General features: G+C 27.3%; 1 protein-coding gene across 1 annotated transcript; it reads right to left on the reverse strand.

Annotated features, from left to right (window-relative positions):
• Positions 1-347: 347 nt before the first annotated feature.
• On the reverse strand, positions 348-23,748 carry LOC130813670 (uncharacterized). Its single transcript, XM_057679513.1, has 5 exons — positions 23,625-23,748; positions 2,264-3,424; positions 2,039-2,196; positions 1,739-1,933; positions 348-482 (listed from the first exon to the last, which is right to left on the reverse strand). The coding sequence occupies exons 1-5, from the start codon at positions 23,746-23,748 to the stop codon at positions 348-350; spliced, it is 1,773 nt and encodes a 590-aa protein (XP_057535496.1).
• Between the last annotated feature and the right edge of the window lie 74 nt (positions 23,749-23,822).

Raw genomic sequence — 23,822 nt, forward strand, 5'->3', positions numbered from 1 at the left:
ACATCTCTGCTAAGAATAATTTTGTGTTGATCCAAATCATACAATTTGTATCCCTTCTGAGCATAAGGATAACCTAGAAAGATGCATTTTTTAGCTCTAGGAGCAAATTTGTCAGTAGTTTTGTGAGCAGGATAGCATAATGAACCAAAAACTTTGAGATGATCAAAAGTTACAGGTTTGTTCATGAGTAATTCATACGGAGTTTTCCAATCCAAGACAGAGGTTGGCATGAGGTTTATGCGATATGTGGCAGTCAATAAACAATCACCCCAAAATTTAATAGGTAATCCAACATGAAATCTTAGTGTTCTAGCAACTTCTAAAAGGTGTCTGTGTTTCCTCTCAACTCAGCCATTTTGTTGAGGTAAACCAGGAAGACTCCTTTGATGTATAATGCCTTTTGAAGCAAAAAGAGAACTACAAGATTCTTGGAAAATTTCAGTCCCATTATCACTTCGTATGATTTTAACAGTGGTGTTAAACTAATTTGAGACATAGGCAAGGAAAGTAGATATTATATGAAACACTTGGTGTTTGCTGTGAAGTAAATGTGTCCAAGTGGTTCTAGTGTAATCATCAAGAATATTAAGAAAATATGTGGCTCCTGATAAGGAAGGTGATCTGTATGGACCCCAAAGATCAATATGAATCAGCTCAAAAGGTGCAGTAGTATGAGAGGATGAAACAGGAAAAGGAAACTTATGATGTTTCCCTAAAATTAGACCTGGGAAAACGGTTGGTCGGTCGGGTTTTGGGTCGGATCAATTTCGGTCGGGTCAGTTTCGGATCAGGTTAGTTTCAGGTCGGATCACTCTGGGTTTCGGGTAGGTTCGGATTGACCCAACGGGTTACCATAAAACATTAGAATATCCAATCGACTAATTCAACATAAAAAAAAAAATCATCAAAATGTCTAAAAAAAATCATTAGAGAAATTACATGTACGATTTTCAAAAAATAGTTGGTATGTCATGTTCATTTAAGTGCAAGAAAAATAGGGGAATTAATACTTATTTTGAAAGACTCGTAAGATACGCGCTTTATAAAAGTTATTTTGTTTATTATAATTGTAACGTTAGATAAAAATGACGTTAAAATTATCTTCACAATTTTCATGTTGGAAAGATATACAACTAACTAAGTACTTATTTCGTCTTATAAGATACGCGTTTTATAATTTAGGGTAGCGACATTCGTTTTTTGAAAAGCTCATTCAAACGTGCGAAACGTTCGTATAAATTATATTGATTTGCTTACTGAAATGTAGAAGAATTAAAAACTCATTTGACTGATTTAACAAGATACATGTATTCAATTAAGATGATTATAACGTCCTGTTTTTAAAGAAAAATAATTACGATGGCTAAAAAGAAGTTAAATACGTGTTTTTTGAGATCTATTGATGAGTTTTAGAGTTCAAGTGATATACTCAATATGTTGAGATACTTTGAAAACTAAAATTTTATTTGAAATGAATTCTAACATTGAAATTACTCTAAAAATTGATATTAAATCTGTCAAAACGGGTCGGTTTTCGGTCGGTTTCCGGTCGGGTCATTTTCGGTCGGGGAATTATCGGGTCGGTCATGTTTCGGATTAAGTCGCTTTCAGGTCGGTCGGGTTCGGGTTTTGTTGGGTCGGGTCCCGGGTTCATTTTCGGGTCGGATCAAATTTTCCCAGGTCTACCTAAAATGCAAGATTCACAATGAAAATTCTCATTATTATTATTGATTATTACATGAGGAATATGTTTCATAGTAGAAAAAGAAACATGACCTAATCTTGCATGAAGTAAACCAAGACTAGAAGAAGAACAAGATGTATTTACAACAAGCTTATAAGGCGGAACATGATATGAAGAATCTGAAGGACACAAAAGATATAAGCCTGATGTTCTCACAGCAGTGGCTTTGACCTCATTAGTTGTAAGGCCCTAAAATATACATGAATGATAAGTAAACTTAGCAAGAAGATTGTTATTATCAAGCAATTGACCAACATATAAAAGATTATGTTTAAAAGAAGGAACAAACAATACACTGTCAAGAGTAATATCAGAATTAAGTTTGATAGATCTAGAATGAGTAACAATATTTGTTGAACCATCGGGTAATCCAACAAGAATAGGAGAATCCAAAGAGTGGAGAGAAGAAAAAAAATTAGAATTAGAGCACATATGTTCAGATGCACCAGTGTCTATAATCCAAGAATTGGCAGGAATATTTGGAGAATTAGAATCAACATGAGAAACAAAAAAAAATACCTGCAAAATTCACATTTGCATAAGAAGAAGTAAGAGGATCAGTAGAGATGGAAGATTGATTCATGCATTTAATGACCTCCTTGCATACTACTAATAACATTTGAGGATCAATAACAGAAGAAGACACCTTTCCTGAGGAACCAGAACAAGAACAAGGGACAGATCCAAGAATGCCAGGATTATCAACATGAACATTTGCAGCTGTTCTAGAAACAGATTTAAACTTCTTGTTTGCATACCACTCAGGGTAGCCTATAAGCTTGAAACATTGATCAATTGTGTGACCTTTGCCTTTACAATGCTCACATACTCTTTCAAACTTAGTTTTCTTGGAATCCTTCCTCATACCAGCAGAATTATCAGGTTTGAATTGATGAGCAGCAAAAGCACTGATCTCACTGGATTGGCTTGTATAAAGGTTATTTTTGTGTTGTCTCTCAACGGATTGAAGAATGTGATAGACTTTATTGATGTTAGGTAAAGGATCAGTACTAAGAATGTTTGTCTTAACTTGATCATAGGCAGCGTTAATACCAGAAAGAAATTGAATTAACTTCATTCTATTATCAGCATCTAAGATTTTTTTTAAAATTCCACGAGAACAATCAGCAAGAACTCCACAAGAACAATCAGAAAAACCTTCTAGGTCATGAATTTCATCCCAAATTCTCTTCTTTTTAGCATAATATTCTGTAATGGAAGATTCATTATGCTCCGTAAGAAAAAGAGATCTATGTAGATTAAATAATTGAGGTACATTGCTTTGGCCATACCTATCTTTAACTTCCTTCCATAATTGACAAGCTGAATCAACAAACATGAAAGTTTCTGCAATACCTCTCTCCATGGAATTGACGATCCATGATCTCACAATGTAGTCATTTCGGATCCATTTCTTGAAATCAGTTGAAGATACAGATGGCTTGAGAAGAGTTCCATCAATAAAACTCTCCTTGTTTCTTGCATATAAAGCCATTTTCACAGATCTACTCCAGTTTACATAGTTAGAACCCGAGAAAACAAGAGCAACAAAAGAATGTTGTGAAATATCAGAAGAAGAAAGAAAATAAGGATCATCAAAATTGAAATTCACATTAGTTTGAACTGGAATTTCAGCATTATTTGTTATCGGAATTTCAGCATTTATTGTTATAGGTGTTTCTGCATGTTTTGAAAATGGTGTTCTGAAGCAGCCATTAAAAGGATGAAGAAGAAATCATAGGATGAAGAAAGAGATTAAAACGGAAGCAGTAAGAGCAAGACTTGCTCTGATACCATGAGAAAGTGCAAGAATTGCAGTAGAAGAATCAAGATAATCTTGATTGTACAAGATGATTCTCAAAGAAGATTAAGGGGAAGTATTTTATTGATTAAGAATGTAAAGATTCTATCTCTCTAAAAACTAAAACAAGAGTATATATATACAAGCTGTACAAAAAATAAAAATAGAAGAAAGATCAGAAGTTTGTTTACAGATTGTAACACTATTCTAACAAAAGTAGAGGTGAGCTGGCAACAACTATATATCACCCTAATAATAAGTTTCAAATAATTACAATCTCATTATTCATGCAAATACAAGTAAATTCAACAATATCGGTGGTGATAAACATAAATCCCAAGAAAAATAAAAAAGAGATTGAGATGTATTGTTTAATTTTTCAAGATTATAAATAGCTTTACACCTTTGTCTTTTTGAAATGATTTTTGATCAAGAATAATTGGGACCAATTACTAAAACAATGACACATTTGCAAACAAAGATTATTGGACAAACTGAACATCAATTTTGCTTAGAATCACATGCTATGAGGCCATGCCATGACCATTTGCTAGCACCTTAGACTAATTAAAGAGCGAAGCACATTGTAGGGGACTACCTTGGGGACCTAAGATTTGACTCTATGATTTTATGCCTACTTTAGGGTTTGGGGTGATTTGTGCTGAATGGTGATAAGATAAGAATGCGCTCTAGCTAGCTTCTAAGTGTATTATTGAGCTAAGATATGAAAGATTGATGCCCATTTCTTTAATTGCCACTCTATAAAGACTAAACAGCAAATCAAGTCAAATTGAATTGATTTCTCTTTTGGTTACATGAACAGTATAGGTATCGGGACACTATCGGTACAATTTTGTATTGTTATTACAAACTTTGTAATGTTACTGTTTGATTTAGTCAAGGATAGGGGTGTGCAATGGGTCGGGCTTAAGTAAATATGGACCGAATTGGATAAGGGTCCTTTAAAATTAATATGGGTTTTAATGGGTCAGGCTTTCAAAGTCCGGTCCGGCCCAACCCAGCCCATTTTACTACTAAAAGTTATTTTAATCCCTATTTATCAATTTATATCAATTAAATTATCATTTATAATAATTAAATTGAAAAATATTAATAATTTTATTTATATTATCATTTATAATATTTAAATTATACATTAATTATACTATTTACAAAGGTCCGTTTTCATCCCTTATTGAGCCCTTTTACTACCCACTTTATTTTAATTATATTATAGTCTGTTTTCGGTCTGGCCTTTATAAAGCCCTTTTAAAAATGGGCCGAATAAAGGCTCAAAATAAAGGTCTGGCCCATCGAACACTCCTACTCAAGGAAAACTATCAAAATGATTTTTGTAGGACACTTTGTCATCTATTTCATTTCTCGTATCATGAAACATACCCGATTGGAAATTACAACAAAATGTTGAATAAACGTGTTTTTCCACAATTTGCGATAGTCTTGGTTGATAGGATAGAATAAATAGTTTGGAGAAAAGTATTGATCAATCCTATGTATTAGATAACGTTAAAATCTGATTAGTTATTCTTAAAGAGCAACATTTGACATGAATTTTTAATTGTGATGTTTTTTGGAACAGGCCAATATATATTATGAACAATTACTATGTATTCTATGTTCATAAAATAACTTAATGATCATTTGTTTTAGATTAAGGATTAAAATTACTAGAATTAAGATTTTAGATGAAAATGATATTATAATTAAATCAATAGATTTTGATTGTAGGATCGTAAAATCATCATTTGCTTTTATATAAGAAACGTATGTGTGTTATATTTATTATCGGTTTAAATAATCAATCACTTTTTGTTGACTTCGTTTTTGTATATTTGAGAAGAGAATACAATTATAGTGTATATATGTAAGCATAATTAATATCTCTGAATACATAATATATAAGAATATTTAGGGTTTACTAATATTATTATAGTAGGCAGAATCAAAATTATTGTATTGTTTTGTTATTGAATTATATATGAAATCAAAAAATAAATAAATAAAAATTCTATCAACAATTTGAATAACTCAATAGGAGTATTTTTAATCACTTTAGATCGTAAAATCATTACATTCAAATCTAAATTTTAATAACAATGATGAGAACCTTTCTAGCATAAACTATATCCAGTGTTGATGCCAAAAACCATTCTTTTTGCATTCAACCTTTTACAGACTAAGCACAATGAACACATTAGATAGAATTATTTTAACAATAAATATGTCAATATTGTAACTTTTAGGTTTTAATATTATTATTTGCTTTTAATTGCAACAAAATTTTTTTTGGTGACTGATCATTTAGTCAAGCACCAATCAATGTCTTATATATATATATATATATATATATATATATATATATATATATATATATATATATATATATATATATATATATATATATATATATATATATATATATATATATATATATATATATATATATATATATATATATATATATATATATATTCACTTTTTTTAATTGAATTGTATATATTGGCACTTCTATTTGAAAATATTTCATTGCATAATGTATCTATACAATAAACATTATTTTCATATTATTTTTATTTTTTTGTTTGTTTTTATTTAATTATTTGTTGAATTATATAGAACTTATAAAAAATTAAAGAGGAACATAGAGAAAAAAAAAATTCCTTTCATAAAAAAGAACATAAAAATACACTTTTAATGCCTATATTATCATCGTAGTAGTTCTTTAGCCAGGACAAAACGTACGTATAACATGTATGAAAGTATGTAATGGTCTAGAATTCTCTTGATTATTTTCTAAATATAACTTTCATGTAATATATATATTCTAGAATTTTTGTATGATTAATAATGGAGTAAGTGATTCAAGGCAATAAAAAATATAAAATGACTTTCTTCATCTACTATGCAAATCATTATTAGTATTTACCACTGTAATGAAGTATGTCATTATAATGTTGCTAAGACTAAACAAAACTCATTATTATATGGATTAGTAAACAATTATTTTATTTATAGACTGAATTTTTCTTTAGCTTAGCTTATTTTAGTATTAAGTCGGAAATATAATATCTATTTTTTAACTTCTTTATCTTGTATTAGTTTTCTCTTCAAATATATATGAGACAAATTTAATAGGAGAGACGAAATAAAATTTTACTTTTATAGGTCAAACAATCTATGTGTATTATCAAGAAAACACTGAAATATGATCGGAAGTATAGAAAAACATTATTATTGTATGTACTTGGAGATAGCATCACACGATTAACAGTATCTTTAATTTGCAATCAACTAAACTCGTACTTTAATTAGATTAACAAGCTAAGTTATGTCAAAAATTCAAATTCCTTGAATTAGCTCAACTTTTTAACTTATTCTGGTTGTTAGTTTTTTTAATTTGCTTGTTTAACCAGCTGAAAATATTAGCTATTTTTGTTGACTTTTAAGTTAGCTAAAATAGCCAGTTATTTTTGACATGTTTGGTAAATTTAAGTGTTGATTTTTGGCTATTTATTAGAGAAAAAGTTAGCCAACAAGACAAAATCCAACAAAAAAAACTAATTGAGCATTTTATATTTTGGCTTAAAAATCAGCTTTTTAGCTGGTTTAAAAGCTATTTGTCAAACATTTTTTTATTGTTTAACTAATCAATAAACAAAAAGTCAAAAGTCAATGTAAAAGCTAAGTACCAAACACCCCAAATCTAATCAAGTGCACTCTTGTATATTTTAGAATAAAATAATATATTTTCTCCAATTCAATTTACTTGCAATATTATAAAAATGACATTTTTCATTCATAATCCTCAATTTATGATTAGTTTATAGTCTATAAATTAAAAATTAGTTAAGTAGAATCTTATTTAATTCCTCCTTTAATCGAAAGATTAGTTTGGACGGTTAGAAGTATATTGGACGGAGGAAGTATATAGTTGGAAATGACACCACTAGCTACCATTATGAACTTTATCTTGTTCATCATATGAAGACTGAAGTACTAATAGTTATGAGAGATGTTTATCCTAGTTTTGATTGACTTAGTCGGTGGTTAATTAATTTTATACCTACATTATTAGTGATAAACTTAAAATTTAGTGACAAATGGCTATTGATCTCAATCCATCATCAAACACAAACTTATAAACTCCATCATCAAACACAAACTTAAGTAAATATGGGCTTTAAATGGGCCGGGCTTTTAAAGTCCGGTCCGGCTTAGTCCGACCCATTTTTACTACTAAAAATTATTTTAATCACTATGTATCAATTTATAACAGTTATATTATCATTTATAATAATTAAATTAAAAAAATTAATAATTCTATTGACATTGTCATTTATAATATTTAAATTATACATGAATTATGCTATTTATAAAGGCCCGTTTTCGGCCCTTATTGAGCCCTTTTATAACCCGCTTCATTTTAATTATAGTCTAACCTATTTTCGACCCTTATTGAGCCCTTTTATTATTCGCTTCATTTTAATTATATTATAGCCTGTTTTCGGCCCGGCCTTTACAAAGTCCTTCTAAAAATGGGCCGAATAATTGCTGAAAATGGAGGCCGCAATGATTTGACTTCGTTGTTATCTAACAAAACATCCCATTCCACGAAATTATTTATACTTGCTTTATGATTAATTAAGTTAATATCAACAATTAGTGGAAGCAAAAAAAAGGATATAATTGATCTGCAGTAATGCTACTTGAAAAGCAGGTTATTAACGGTGGCAAATTAAATCAGATCTTAAATAATTTTTATAGATAAGTTAATGTTAAACCATTGCTTAAATTCTTCTAGATGATTAGCTCAAGCTGGGCGATATAGAGTTGAAAATATGAACGGTTGAAATAAGATAATTGATATTAAATCTAGTATATTAAATCTAGTTTTCGGCCCGGCCTTTACAAAGTCCTATTTTTTTTTTGCACTATTTACTTATCACTCTTAATTTGTATTTTACTCTTAATCTATAAGTTAAAACATATATAGTCATGTGGGATCTTGTTTGATTCGTCTCAATACAAGGATTATTAATATCAATTTTTTATAATTTTTAATTAATAATAATTTGAGATATTAAAGGTTAAAATATTGCCTCGGCAATTGTAAAAAACTAAATGGAACAATTAGTTTGAATAGGAGGGAGTATAATACATTTTGGGCATTAGCTATCCATTTAACATGTGGACAGAAATGGTCCATTGATAATTAAAATTCAACGTGACAAAAGATTATAAACTCACATGTTTAAATCTTATTCACTCTTTATTATTAAGATTTGAACTGTAATATTTGAGCCAATATAAATTGGGTTTGTGCTGAATTTATACTTCTAACTCAAAAAAGTTTTTATGTAAGGGGACGTGATGATCAATGCATAAATTTTTTGTATACTTGATTCTTTTGTGTTATTTTTCAATTTTAAAAACTATTTGTAATTCACATTTATTTGAGCCCACAAATTAAAAGTCTTAAATTATAATTTTTATTTTATCAATTTACTTTATCTCAAAATTTATAATGCAAACGTAAAATAAGCACTAGTACTAAGAAGGAGTGTCGTAACCGAGTATTTGGAACCCGTATGTCAAATAAGATTTTTAAGTCGTTTATATATACTCAAGAACTGAAATATCGGAACTCCAAATGTAAAACTCTAATATCAATACTGGGTAAATCGTAAATTGTGATTTTTAATATAACATGCATCAATTTGTATTATTGGAGAGTATTAAATAAAAGTTGATTATTAGATTTACCACCTCACAGAAGCAATTGATGAGTTAGTTATTGTATTACCCATCATCTTAACTAAAATAAACATTACCTTTTAGGCTGTGATGTCAAGTATGTATATTTTTTTTTAAGCCGACATTCTTATTAAGATTTTGATTTTAATATATAAAAACATGCTTATTAACTTTAGCTCATAGTGATTATATCCATGTTTAATTTATTAATTAATTAATTAATTAATTTGGATTCTACTCATTTTTCTTTTAGTGGAATGCAACCCAGGTCAATGAAATGATACGTGGATTAAATTAAGGGTCTAGCTAGGGCCCTAGGCTGTCTCAACTCCAAGTCTCAAGAGAACAAATTTGTAAATTAGGGCAAAAGCCATTATTGTGCTTAAATTACGGCCTCACTTTTCTTAAATATAACTATAACAAGGTAAGGATAAGATTGGAATAAATTTTGTTAAGTTTAGGGTAAAAAGCATATATAATTGTGCTTTTAACTAAAAAATAATGTTAGATAAAAGCCGATTCTAACTAGGATTGAATTGAAATTTGAAAATGTATTTTAGTGATATAAAAAATATCAATAAATATTATTTTTATAATTTTTACATTGTTTAATTGATTTAAATTTGAATTAGACAATTCTCGATTATGGTCATCAGCTCAATATTCCACATAAAATTAAGGTTCAAGGAGAGAGGTAGCAGACAAATCATACCCGTATCCCTTAACGAAGAGGGCAGGAGAAATAATCCATAAGTCACTTAAAGCTTGAATCAATATAACTTATTTATGCAAAATTTTGTGAGTTATATGTAAACTGCAAACTCAAAGACGGAGTGAGTAACTGTAATAGAGTTTTGAGTGTAAAAGTAAATGATTAGATTTTGAAATAAGAACATGACAAAATCAATTTGCGTAAATTCAATTTACCATTCAAATTGATAATGGTTAAGGTTAAGCTGCTCGAGTTATGGAACAAATTAACGTATCTCATCTATTAATGTGGTCTAACCTAACTTAATTTGATTTTTAAACTAATCCTAACCAATTATATATAAACCAACTTTCCTTGATATGTGGCCAGTAATATTCTAAAAAGCTAATTAACCATTAATTAGAACTACTTAATCTCTCCGTTCTTTTTTATCTTCCACATTACTATAACGGGTAGTTTTAAAAGTTCTTCCACTTTAGAATACTTTCTATTTTTAGAAAGTTTTTATCTCACTTTTACCCCTTAAACCCCCCATTTTCTTTTAATGTACCCCTTTTTTTTTTATTTATAATTATTTTCTCTCTCTCTCATACTTTCAATACAATCATTACTTCACACAACTATTTAATTAAAATAATACCCACTACAACCTCATACTTCCAATACAATCATTACTTCACACTACTATTTAATTAAAATAATACCCACTACAACCCAAAAATTCAATCTTCCTTAATATGTGTGGAAAAACCCAAAGTGGAAGATAAAAAAAAAACAGAGGGAGTAATAAATTAATCGCTTTGTCTTAATAAATCAACCTCAATTTTTTTTAGTTTGTCTTATAATGTACAATTTTTCTTTAATTTTTATTCATATATATTTTCAGTTTTTTATAAAATATAGAATATATATATATATATATATATATATATATATATATATATATATATATATATATATATATATATATATATCTTTTATTAAGTTTACTTATTTTCTTAATTATCTCTCATTTATAGTTGAGACAATTTCTTTATCACGAGGAAATAATTTTAGAAGTACACCTACACGGCTACATCCTAGTTAAGTACTCCTAGAGTTTTCTTTAAAGTACTAAGACAATCAAGTATGACAAAATTCTAGTATTAAGTTTCAAGAAAAGTTTAGCAAAAGTACTTTCACATTTTGTATCCACCAAATTAAGAAACCTATGCCACTATTTCACTCTTTACCCTTCAATCTTAATACAAGTACAAGTACAAGTACTCATACTCTTAGATTTTTTTTTATTTTGTAAATAAACAACTTTTTGCATAGTTAAAGTGTATTTATCTAGATCATTTATATATATTTAAAAATTACAAAAAATTATATTATAAAATTATGTAATGAGACGAATAATAAAATTTCATATGAGTTTATGACTGTTTTTCTCGTATAATAGCCATAAATATATAAAACATCATAAAATGATAAATTTTACAAAATTTCTCGAAGGTGCATAAAAAAATGGAGGAAGTATTTCATAAGTAGATGTACATGAAATGGTTTGATTTAATAATAATTTTTATACCATTCTTATAGGTTGGAATAGATTTTCAAATCCTTGGGGGGTTGGGGGCAATGTGGAAGTCTACTCATAAAAGTGGTTCACTAGTAGCCATCTATCATTTCTCAATGTCATGGCTCCACCTAATTAGAGAGAATGTAAAATAAAATTTTCACAATTACAGCTAACAAGTGGATTCATCTTCTTACAAAAACAACAATTTTCAACCTCATTAATTAAATTACCTTAACCCATGCTGATTAGAAAAGATATGTGAGTCAAGACAAAATTGTTATTAGTATGCTTAATTAGTAGGATAGTTGATTTGGATTTTTCTCTTAAGTCGTTTTCAAATTCATCTTAAAATAATAATATCCTTAATAATTAATTTAACTGAATAAAAGTCAATTTTATTTATAAATTAATATTTATTTTAGTAAACATCAATTCAATTTAGTAAAAATCAATTCAATTTGAAATATAGTGATTTGTGGCAAATTTTATTTGAATCAATTCAATTTGTTTGATTTAATGTTTAAATTTATGATATACACATATAAGTATGATCGTTTCGTGAATAGTAAGTATTTGATTATAGAGCAAAACTTACACCCAATGCAACATTTATAATATGCAATTTTGATGATATGATGTCTTTAGTTTACGATTAAAAGTTACGTTCTAATCACTTATTTTAATTTAAAATTTATCTGATTTTGGTTTTTTAGTTGATATAAAAAATGGTGCCCTATTGAGACACGAGGAGCATCAGTGTCATATTCCACTAAATAGGGATATATTTGTGGAGTTTGTAACTCAACAATGGGATAAAATTAAATCTAAAATAATGAAATAGTGGAGTTTAAAAAAGACTAGAGTCCGTTGTTGGATTTGAGAATCAATTAAGAAAAGATGTCAACTAAGACGATTATAATGTTTCCACCTAAGTTTAAACAAAAAACAAGCTATTTTCTTTCTATTGTTGCACGCATAAAGTTTTGAAATTTTTTTAATATAAGATAGATCAATAGAAGATAAAGATTGAAAAGTAAAATAGTAAAAATTAAATATTAAATTTAATAAAAATAATACTTACTTCAACTGAAAATACAGTTTGAGATAATATTCAATTTTCAACAAAATTTGTGTGGTTGACACTTAATATTATCCATTGTTTTTAAGTTGTTATTCCTTTAATTTGTAAAAGGCTTCACATAAAGACAATGACAACAACAATATAGAAAATGAAGCTAAAAGTTTTAAATAATTTTAAAAAACAAAATTTGGGCTTATCAAATAAATATTAGTTTGTAGTTTGTACCATCACACATATTACTTGATGTTAAATTTTATTTGTTTATCTTAGATAAATCAAATTGCAATTTATCTAAAATTTTACCATGTAATATTTCTTCCTTTTAAGCCTAAAAATCAAATTAATTTATATTTAGAATGGAGTGAGATAAGAACACAATCATGTAATTAGTGTATTTACTCGAAATTAGACGAATCTAAAATATTAGCAGAGTGATCTGAATACAATATGTTATTATGTATGGACTCACCTCGACTGTCACTTGTCATATTTTATGTATTATTATTTAACTTATATGTCACATAATTTAAATCTATAAGTTTGAGTTTTTATTCAAATGATTTGGAATATGGGAAACGTACCCCGAGCTTAAATTCCCTTGATTGTGCGGAAATCATAGGTGTTTTATTTTCTCTTACACCAATTATTATCCAGCTACACTTGTGGTACTACATTAACGTTTCAGTACTTCGAATTATTAACATTTTTTTCATAGTTTTGTTGTACGATCAATTTTTATAGGTTTTACAAAATCAATAATCATGGAGAATGAATATTTTTGAGGAGTTGTCCAAATCAAAATTTGTTTGTAAAAAGCTTAAATAAATGGGATATAAAAATCGGAAAATACCTAGATTGATTATGACTTAATTAATTATTATACGTGCATGTTCTGTGGCAAGCATGCTACGGGAGTATATTTGCTTGTTAGCAGGGAGCCAACTGTGACATCACTTTCAACTTTTTTTAAACCATATGTCTCTAAATATTATTCTCAAAAAAAATATTTATGTAAATTAAGAGAAATAAAATTTTTGTAATTAAAGTAATAATTAGGTTGATAATAAAAATATTTTACAATAATTTTAATTGTAAGTAATTCACATAAATAAAATAAAATAAAATAAATAAAAATAAAGATAAATACTTCTAATTTTTTATAGATTAGATAATAATTTTTTTAACAAAACATATATTTATTAATTAGTCGGCTTTTAAAGTTTTTAACTTTAATTTATTTATATGAACATACTAAACATAATACTCGGAAGTTTAAGGATGGTTTTTTGAAAGTCAATAATTAAAATTTTATTTATGACCTTTTATTATAAATATGGATACGACATAAGAATTCTTATAAATTCTAATAGTTTTGCTTTGCCCTTACTTGATATAAGAATGTTGTTGTTAACTTAGATTTTTATAAACATCAACTTTTTTGATAAGTTTTTTTTTTGATAATTATAAATATCATCTTTAAAAATACACCACACAATAAAAGTGTTTTCACGCAAGTAATCATATCATGAGCTAAGTACTATTAGATGGTGACTAGGGATGACAATTCAGTCTGAATCCGACCCTAGTCTGACTCGATTCGAGGATAATAATCCGATTCGAATCAGAGGAAAAGGTTATTCGACTCCAACTCCGACTTCACGATCCGAATCCGAGTTAGAGACGGACCGGAGTTGGACCTTATTAAAAATCCGACACTCCGACCCAACTCCGACCCTGAAGGAAATCCGACTTTGAATTTGACTTTTAACCCAATAATTTGTTTCCTTTAAAACTCTAGACGTGACTAATTCAAGCTCTCTCTCATACTAATTGTAATTTTCGATTTTGAAAAACAACTTGGTATTTTTATTTAGATCAATCAATCAAAATACGAAAAATCAGATCAAGAGAAATAAAATACGCTAAATCAAAATGCGAGAAAATTTTGTTAAATTGTAGTATTAGGAGTATTTCTCATGTTAAACTTGAATTCAAAGAACATATTTTTTTGTTAAATTGTATTTGAAAAATATATTTTGTTAACTTCGTATGCTTTAAATCATTAGTACAATATCACAGACGATAAAGTTTGATAATAATCCGACTCCATATCCGACTCCGTTGGAGGTCCGAGAGAGTCCAAGTCGGGACAAACTTGGAGTATGCATAATCCGACTTCTTGGAGGTGGACTGAAAAAAAAAATTCGACCAAAATCCGGAGCAAAGTCGGAGTATATATAATCCGAGCCGAGTCCGACCCATTGCCATCCTAATGGTGACTTAAATTATGCGATGAGATTGACTACAATCATCCAGCTCCGGCCAGTTGCTGATGTCAAGGGGAGTTTAGTAGATCTTGACCTTGACAGCCCAAAATAAATATATATATAAATACAATTATTTAAAATTATAATTAAAAATTTTTAAAATCTGACCTTTTATTAATCGAAATTCAACATATGTATCATTTTTTCTTTTAAAAGACCTTGTCATTTGTAACATGCGATAAATTTACTCATTTATCTATAAAATTGAAGTTCTTTATACAATAAAAAATAATGTAAATATCAGTTATTCTGAGATTACTAAAAGATCAGATTTTTAAAAAAGGCTAACCACCTAAAATTAAATTTTAAAAATTAAATTTTCCTATAATTTTTTCTATATCATCATATTATCCTACCCAGTGTATTCCACTCGTAGAAATAATTTATTCCATATAATTCTTCAATTTTATTTTGTTGAATAAACACAAATTGCTCTTAGCCCTATTGTTGATGAGTGGATATGAAAAAAATACAAGTTGCTTTCATTTATGAATATAATCTAACTGATTACAACCTCATCGAATATTAGTTATAAGGTTTAGGCTTCAAATTGAACAAATCTTAATTGTAGTGTATATAATGACATATCATTGAAGGATTATATATGCAACTATAGTCACTCACTTCAAAAGAGGAACAGATATGATCAAATATTATTTAAGCTTATCTGAATCTGTGTATTAGATATTTTGTTTCTTCATTCAATGCAAGAAGCAAACTATTTCGTTATAGGAAAGTTCTTCATTTATAGATTCAGTGCACATTAAAATAATATATATTAACCTCAAATTTAAAAAATATGGGTTAGAAAATGGAATGTAAAATACTGAAGAGGTGTGCACAATAAAAATATTATATACTAAATTTATATTATACTTATTCTCACCTATGGAATATTTATAGTAACTAATTTTTTCATTGTTAATAATTTTACATATAAAAATACATATAAAAATATTTACTTAAAATTTTGAAATCACACTCCTAAATTATTTCCTTACTAAAAGGACATGAATGAATCTAGTATCTCAAAAGCACTGGTAACCATAATCAATTCGTTTGGTATTACTTCAGCATCAAGGCCAGTCCTTATATTGTACAACCCCCTAGCTAATAATCGACAAAACATAGTAGTACTCTTACAAAAATGTTTACTGTTTTGTAGTCTGTATTAAATAATAAAAAATTATAATTAAAATATAATTTAATTTTAATAGGAATATTTATATGACAAGTTTAATAATGATCATGACTCAATATTGTTCCACTTCAATTATAGCATCTTTTTCATAAATTTATTAAATTTTAATGCATTAACATTTTAAGAGACAATGATAGTGTTAAGTAATAATAAAAAATTCTGCAAAGAATAAATATTTTTGATGATTAAAGTTTCATCACTATATAGGAATAACACGATATATATCTTTAAAATTTACAATCTAAATCATTTAGATTAACATTTTTTAAATACTAACTATCAAACAAATTGTTAATATTAGCATATTGGGGCATTAAAAGGACCTTTTTCGTGATTTTATCTATATTATTGCTCCTTTTATTATATACTAGCTTAAGTTCTCACATTATATACCTTAATGATCAATCAAGGCACCACCAAAGTTATACTATAATCGAATCAATTTTGCTTCAATTCTACTTTAATTAATTTTTGTAAAATTAAATCATGTGATTGACGAAAAAAAAAGAAAAAAATAGATGATATAGAAAAGAAAAACATATGTATTTTGATATAGGCAATCTTATGAACTAAGGCAACTATATAAAAATTAAGATATCGCAAAACTAGTAGAATATGTAGAATAAATAGATGCTTGAAACATGTAGTTACATGTAGTTAGAGACTTTTATAATGGAGGGAGTATATGCTAATGATGGCATAGGCTTGCACCATGTTTTATTTCTTGATTTTGTGCTAAATTGCTAAAAACTCAAGGCCTCTACATAGCCTTATGTCAGTTTTCGTATTGTGACAAAAATTTTGAATAATGAGATATGGCTTAGACATGCACACTGCATATAAGGCCATGTTTTTATGCTCATGTTGTATTATATATATTGTGTTGTGTATACATGCTCGTAATAAACAGGTTCGACTAGATCAGATTCAATCCGATATGCTGAATAGCAATTGATCATTTAGCTAGAAAGATGATGGGACCTTGCTAGTTCTTGTAAAATTGAGTTGTAAAAAGATGATTGGTGGGGTGGATACTTTTTGTGGGTGTTAATTAATTCATACATGAAATCCCACTTAGCCAAATAAATATTTCCATCACCTTTTTCCTTTTCTTCCTTGTTCTTCGATTCCTCTTTACATTTAAAAACTCACACTAAAATACACAAATTCCTTCACCTTTTCCTCATCTTTTGTTTTGCTATAAAATGGGTAATTAACACATCCAAACCCCAAATTGGTGAGCCAATTTTCAATTACCCTTCTCTTCCTCTCTTTTTCTCTCTCTTTTTCTCTCTCTAGCAATCTCCCTTTGAAACACTCTTTATCTCTTTTGTCCTCCCATTCCATCTCTAGATTTGTTAGGTAATTAACTCTATAATGGTGTTTAAACCTAGCTAATTAAGTGGGAAAAAAGGTTAAAGTGTTGAGCAAGATGGAGAAGCAGGGCACGTGCATTACTAACTCATGCAAAATCTTCATAGAAGTATCACACAAATATATATATATATATATGTATACGTTTATGCATATATAATATGTCGATTTAATATATATAGAAGCTAAGTATATTGAAAATTATTAATATTATGCATAATTTGGATTATATGTTAATTTAAATACGAATTACAACTATAATTATTTGCAGTGAGTTAGTCTTTTCATGTGCCCAGCTTCACCATCATGCCCACTTGACCAATTAAACAAGCCTTGCTTCTTCTTGTTCCAGGTTTGCTTCTCTATCTAATTCTCTTTTGGTAAAATGTCCATTATTATTATTATTATTATTATTATTATTATTATTGATTGTTCTCTTCAATTTTTTGAATTGGGCACAGTTTTTTATTAATCTATATAGAGTATAATATTGCTCATTGTAAACAAATAGTGAATTATTTTGGTGGAACTAGATTGAATTTGATTATATGCGGCCTATTTAATTTATATCTATAAACAATTACAGTGAAATCACATTCAATCCATTATGTGAAAATGAATATTAATTTGCCAAATGAAGATCATGGTATAATAATATTCTTTGTGACAAATACTAAATTAATTAATTGTTAGAACATGATGGTTGTGAACATTGGGGAATGGTGGAGTATAATTTTTTAACATGTGAATTTTTAAAAAGTGACGTTGTTGGGTCACTTTCTCCTGCACAAATAAATCTTTTAGCTCGAGATTCTTTTTCCCCACCTAAATTCTAAAAAGAAACCATTATTATTATTATTATTATTATTATTATTATTATTATTATTATTATTATTATATCAACCGTATTGGGTTATTTAGTTTTTTTAGGGCTTTTATATATAATATTTCATATGTACAATTAAATGTCTCCCATTTTTTATATTGTTTATTATTAATCACTCTGAATTTATATTTTACTCTTAATTGATCCATAAGATAAAACGCAGTGAAATGCGATGTTATTTGATTAGTTTCAATGCAACGATTATTAATTTTAGTATTTTATAAATTTTAATTATGTTAAATTAGAAATATTAATTTTGGGTAAATGTATTAATATGCATGTCAAATTAAATGAAATGCACAGCCCAGAACTGAGGGACTATTGATACCTTGTTACTAGATTTGAGATAAGATATACTCAATAAACATATACTCTTATATATGTATAAATATATAGTGATTTAATTTGTAACCAAGAGCACATTGTTTGGTAAAGAATATAGAACAACACAAATCCTAGAAAACTATTATTATAAGGCAAATGCTAATCAATTTCGGAGATTTGTTAACAACAATATATATATATATATATATATATATATATATATATATATATATATATATATATATATATATATATATATATAAGATTAAATTAAAAAACAAAATAAAAAGTAAAAATAATATAATGTAATTTTAATTCGTGATTTTATGATAAATTCAAATTCAAGGATATATTAAGTAATATATTGACACTTATATACATAGTTAAAAATTTAGAATATATTTTCTTTTTTTATTTATAATTGATTTTTATATCCTTGTAAACGAATATATAAGGGTATCCTATAGAAAGATTATTATTATTATTATTATTATTATTATTATTATTATTATTATTTATTTTTTTAAAATTTTTTTGGCAAATAAAATTTTTATTACTCACCAAAAAATACCAAACAAATACAAAATTTTTTTCATTATTATTATTATTATTATTATTATTAGGAAAAAATGTCAGAAATTATCTAATAAAATTTTTTTTTCAAAAAATACCTAATAAAAAAAATTTTGTCAAAAAATACCTAACAAAAATTTTTCTTTTCTAAAGAGTACTAATTAGTTTTCCTTCAATTGACTTGTCAAAATCAAAGTTTTTCTTTATCATCTTCGATTTCTTTTTCAATTTAATTTCTCTCTATCTTCCTCTACTTTTTACTCAAAATCGAAATTAAATTGGAAAAGAAATTGAAGATGAAGAGGAAGTATTTTCGATTTTGACTAGTCAACTGTTATATTTGACGGTCAATTGAAGGAAAATATTACTTGGAACTCTTTGGAAAAGCAAAATTTTATTAGGTATTTTTTTGGCAAAATGTTTTTTATTAGGTACTTTTTGAAAAAAAAAATTTATTAGGTATTTTTTGACACTTTTCCATTATTATTTTCCATTATTATTAATATTATCATAATTATTATTATTATTATTATTATTATTATTATTATTATTATTATTATTATTATTATTATTAAATTTTTTTAATTTTCATAGAAAATTAGTTAATTGACATAACAATAAAAGTAAAATCAATAGACTTTGTATAAAATATGGTATTTAGATCAAAGCGATTCAATTCGCATTTTAATTTAGATGAAAATGAAGTAATACATATCGGATATTAATTTATAGATTCAAATGTTTAATGACATGTATCCATGCCAATTCAAACTTTGTTACTAGATCGTTAAAACTGGAATTTTCAATCTAATGGCATCATTTTCACATTTATATACAAAATGTCTCTATTTAGCTTAGATACCTTTATCTTTAATTTCAATTAGTCAATATTGAATATACAATTACAATCCAATTAATCGGTTGAACGATTCATGACAAATTATTAGATTGTTTGTATTGCATGAACAATGATATATACTAGAGATGTACTTTGGAGGTGTTTCCTAATTAGAGGTATAAAATGTTTTTTTAAAAAATCTAAAAATATGGAGGGGTTGGTTAGCTTAATCTGATTTGATATGAAATTCTACTCAAAATTTTTAAGGGTATAGCCGTATAGTTGTATCTTGTTGTATCTAAATTATACTTCCTCCGAACCAATTTAGATGTCCCATTTGTTTGGACACGGTTATTAGGGATGGTGTAGGGTCCATTAAAAAAGTAAGTAATAAAGGGTAAGTAGTGAAGGGTAGTTGGGTAAATAAGGTATATGAGGGTATATTCGTAATTACTTGTGTGAACTAAGGATATTTAGGTTAAAAAAAATTGACAAAAATAGAAATAGGACAACTAAAAAAACTTTGCCAAATAAGAAAATGGGACAACCGAATTGGTTCGGAAGAAGTAAGAATTAATACTTTTATTATTTATGATTTTTTTAATTATTAAGTTAGAGCGGGTATGTGTTAAATCACTTTCAATTCAAATGAAAATCAAGTCATATAGATCTAATTCTTGTTCACATTGTTGCGTGTGTATTACTTTTGTTAAATGTCATACGAATTATAACTCTAACTCTTGATTATTCAAGACACCTTCCAGTAAAATTAAAAATTATTACAAGTGTCACTTGTCACTAGAGTAGTTGTATAATTGTGTATGAAATCTGACATTTAAACTCTCACGCTATAACATCAGTACAAATAAATAAAAATATATTATGTACGTTTCAAACTAATTTTCCTAGTCACTAGAGTACATCACATACAAGACAAAATTCTACTCACAAAGTAGATGATAATTGTCCAAGAGAAATATATACACTGATTTTAGGTGTTATTGTGTTATATCGATCCATATAATTGCCGAACAATCGAACTAGAAAGAATGAGAGATTAATGTAATTTATGAATAAAATAAATGGTGTAATGGTTGCTATGAAGTGAGGGAGCAAGAGTATAATGGCATAGTACAAGTAAGAATTGCCTAAAATGGTGGTTCCCTCTTATTGAAGTACGATTGAAAATGATATGTTAACAACCATTTATGGAGTCTATTATAGGACCAAATTTGTTCATTTCTACCCTCTTCATAGGGTGGGAAGTTTGTTTTGGATGTAACTTTAAAGTAGGGATTCCTTTTTCCTTCTTCAACGGAATCTTTACTTTCAAATACCAAGTTCAATATGATCATATCAAACAATACTTGTATATTCGAGTATACATACGTATATGCTTATTATGGTAATATAACTTCGTATGAAGCAATTGCACTTAGCTTTGTGACATCATTCTCACTTTTTATTTCATTGAGAATGATTCTTTACATTTTGAAACTTGTGTGTTTAATAATTTATACTTTTCTGTCTCGTTAAGTTTATTATTAAAACAAGACTTTCGTTATAACATGTCAATTTTAGCAGTAAATTCAAAGGAGAAAAGGAGTACATTTAATAGTACGTGTTATTGCTACGTAATGTTTATAAAGTTTTCGATGTATTAGCATCTAACAGTTTTTAAAACTTTTATACTATGTTTGAATAACATTGGAAGGACAAGGGTTTGTTTGTAAAATTGTGAAGGAGTTCACCTTTTAGTTCCCTTTTATTCATTTTCCTCTCTTTTCCTATTGGTATTTAAATGAGGAAAATACATTTTTATTTTTCTCATCCTTTCCTCTTTATTTCCTAATTTTCTCTTATCTAAACATAGTGTAAGTATTAGTAAAGACATAACAATGTCAAAGCTGTTACGACAAATTTGTTATATATAAGGTAAATAATTGTTCTCATGGATTCAATGGATGATGGTGATAATGGCAGATCCAAATTACATGGAGTTGCTATTCAATCTCAATTTTCAAATAAATGATTTAAAAGATCGTGGAACCAAAGTTTAAGAGCTCATGACCTCTAATAATGCTAGGAATGACTATAAGTTAAATTTGAATCGACTTTAATTGGTTTGATTAATTGAAATTATTAGTTAAAAAACCAGTTGTTTGAACTAATTGTTTAAGCTAGTTGTTATAGTGTTGTTTAGCTAAAACTATTTTTTGCTATTTACTGTTTATTAGAAAAAAAACATGTCAAAAACAAATAAAAAAGTTACTATTTTTTCATCTAGCTTAAAAGTCATTTAACAAATTTTTTTTTTAGTGTTTAACTAACAAAAAACAAAAAACTAAAAGTCATACCAACACAAAAGGTTGATTGCCAATAAACACAGTACCATCATCAAAAAAAAAAAAAAAAAACGTATCAAAGAGAGTAATTAATGAGTAGAATTATTTTTAGGCCATAGGCTAAGGAATTAATGCCAATTTTATTATAATTAATAAATATAAATATAAATAATAGGAAAAATTGTTAAAACTCATCTCAATTATAAATCATTTGCTTTCCAATTTAGATAAACTAAAAAATAATCCATACAGATAACCTTTTCAAATAATCCAAAATTATACACGTAATTATTTTCTTAAGAATTGCTTTCCCAAAAGAAATCTATTTATTTATATCGGACAATTTTGGGTTTAGTGGTCGGAAATATGTGTTTTGGCCTGAACTTATAAACTTTGATTCTTTAGTGGCTGTATTTGCAAAAAACAAACATTATGGCTGTAACTCGCAAGAGTGATAAACTTTAAGGCTGTAATCTGCAAGAGTGATAAACTTTAAGGCTGTAATTCGCAAATTATTCTAACTTTAAATATATTTTGTTATAATCCCAAATAAATTATGTTATAACCCCTAAATATATGCTGGTATAACACCAAATATATTATGTTATAACCCCAGATAAATATTGCTATAACCACAAATTTATTATGTGACTTTTTACATTCCACTTTTTTTGTAAATTAACATAAGTTAGATTTAGACTGGGCTTTTGAGAGGCCGTCTTTACAAAAAAGGTCTCAAGTAAGAATTTGTGTAATATTTTTGGTCTTTACATGTCTTCCACTAGCTTTATTTTAACACTTTTTTATTTCTTATGGTCCTTACATGTTTTCCACTAACTTTATAAAAAAAATTTATTAGGTGTAGTTCTTATATTTTTTCCACTAACATTTTTTAATATTTTTTTATTATTTTTATCTCCACTTTGCTATTATCAAATTTGTTATTTAATAAAATAATATATTTATTATCTAAAACAATTTTTTTGTAATCAGCGTGAATATTTTTTGTGAAAATTTTATTAAGAAAGGAGGGACTAAAATATGGAATGAAATAAGGATCAAGAAAGTAAGGAACTCACTTGAGAAGTTCATTATTTTGGCAGTTGCATATTCCACTTTTGTTGTCCTCCAAATAAACTTGCACCGGCAATTCTTGTTCCCCATTCTATCTCTGTCTTTTATTCCGCCTTCTCCACCTACCATATTCTCGTTTCTACTGGTTGCCGTTTTTCATTTTAGTCACGCATTCGTATTGAGATCCTGACATTGGCTGAGGT

The sequence above is a fragment of the Amaranthus tricolor genome, chromosome 5 (genome assembly GCF_026212465.1).
Source record: "Amaranthus tricolor cultivar Red isolate AtriRed21 chromosome 5, ASM2621246v1, whole genome shotgun sequence".
Taxonomy (NCBI): Eukaryota; Viridiplantae; Streptophyta; class Magnoliopsida; order Caryophyllales; family Amaranthaceae; genus Amaranthus; species Amaranthus tricolor.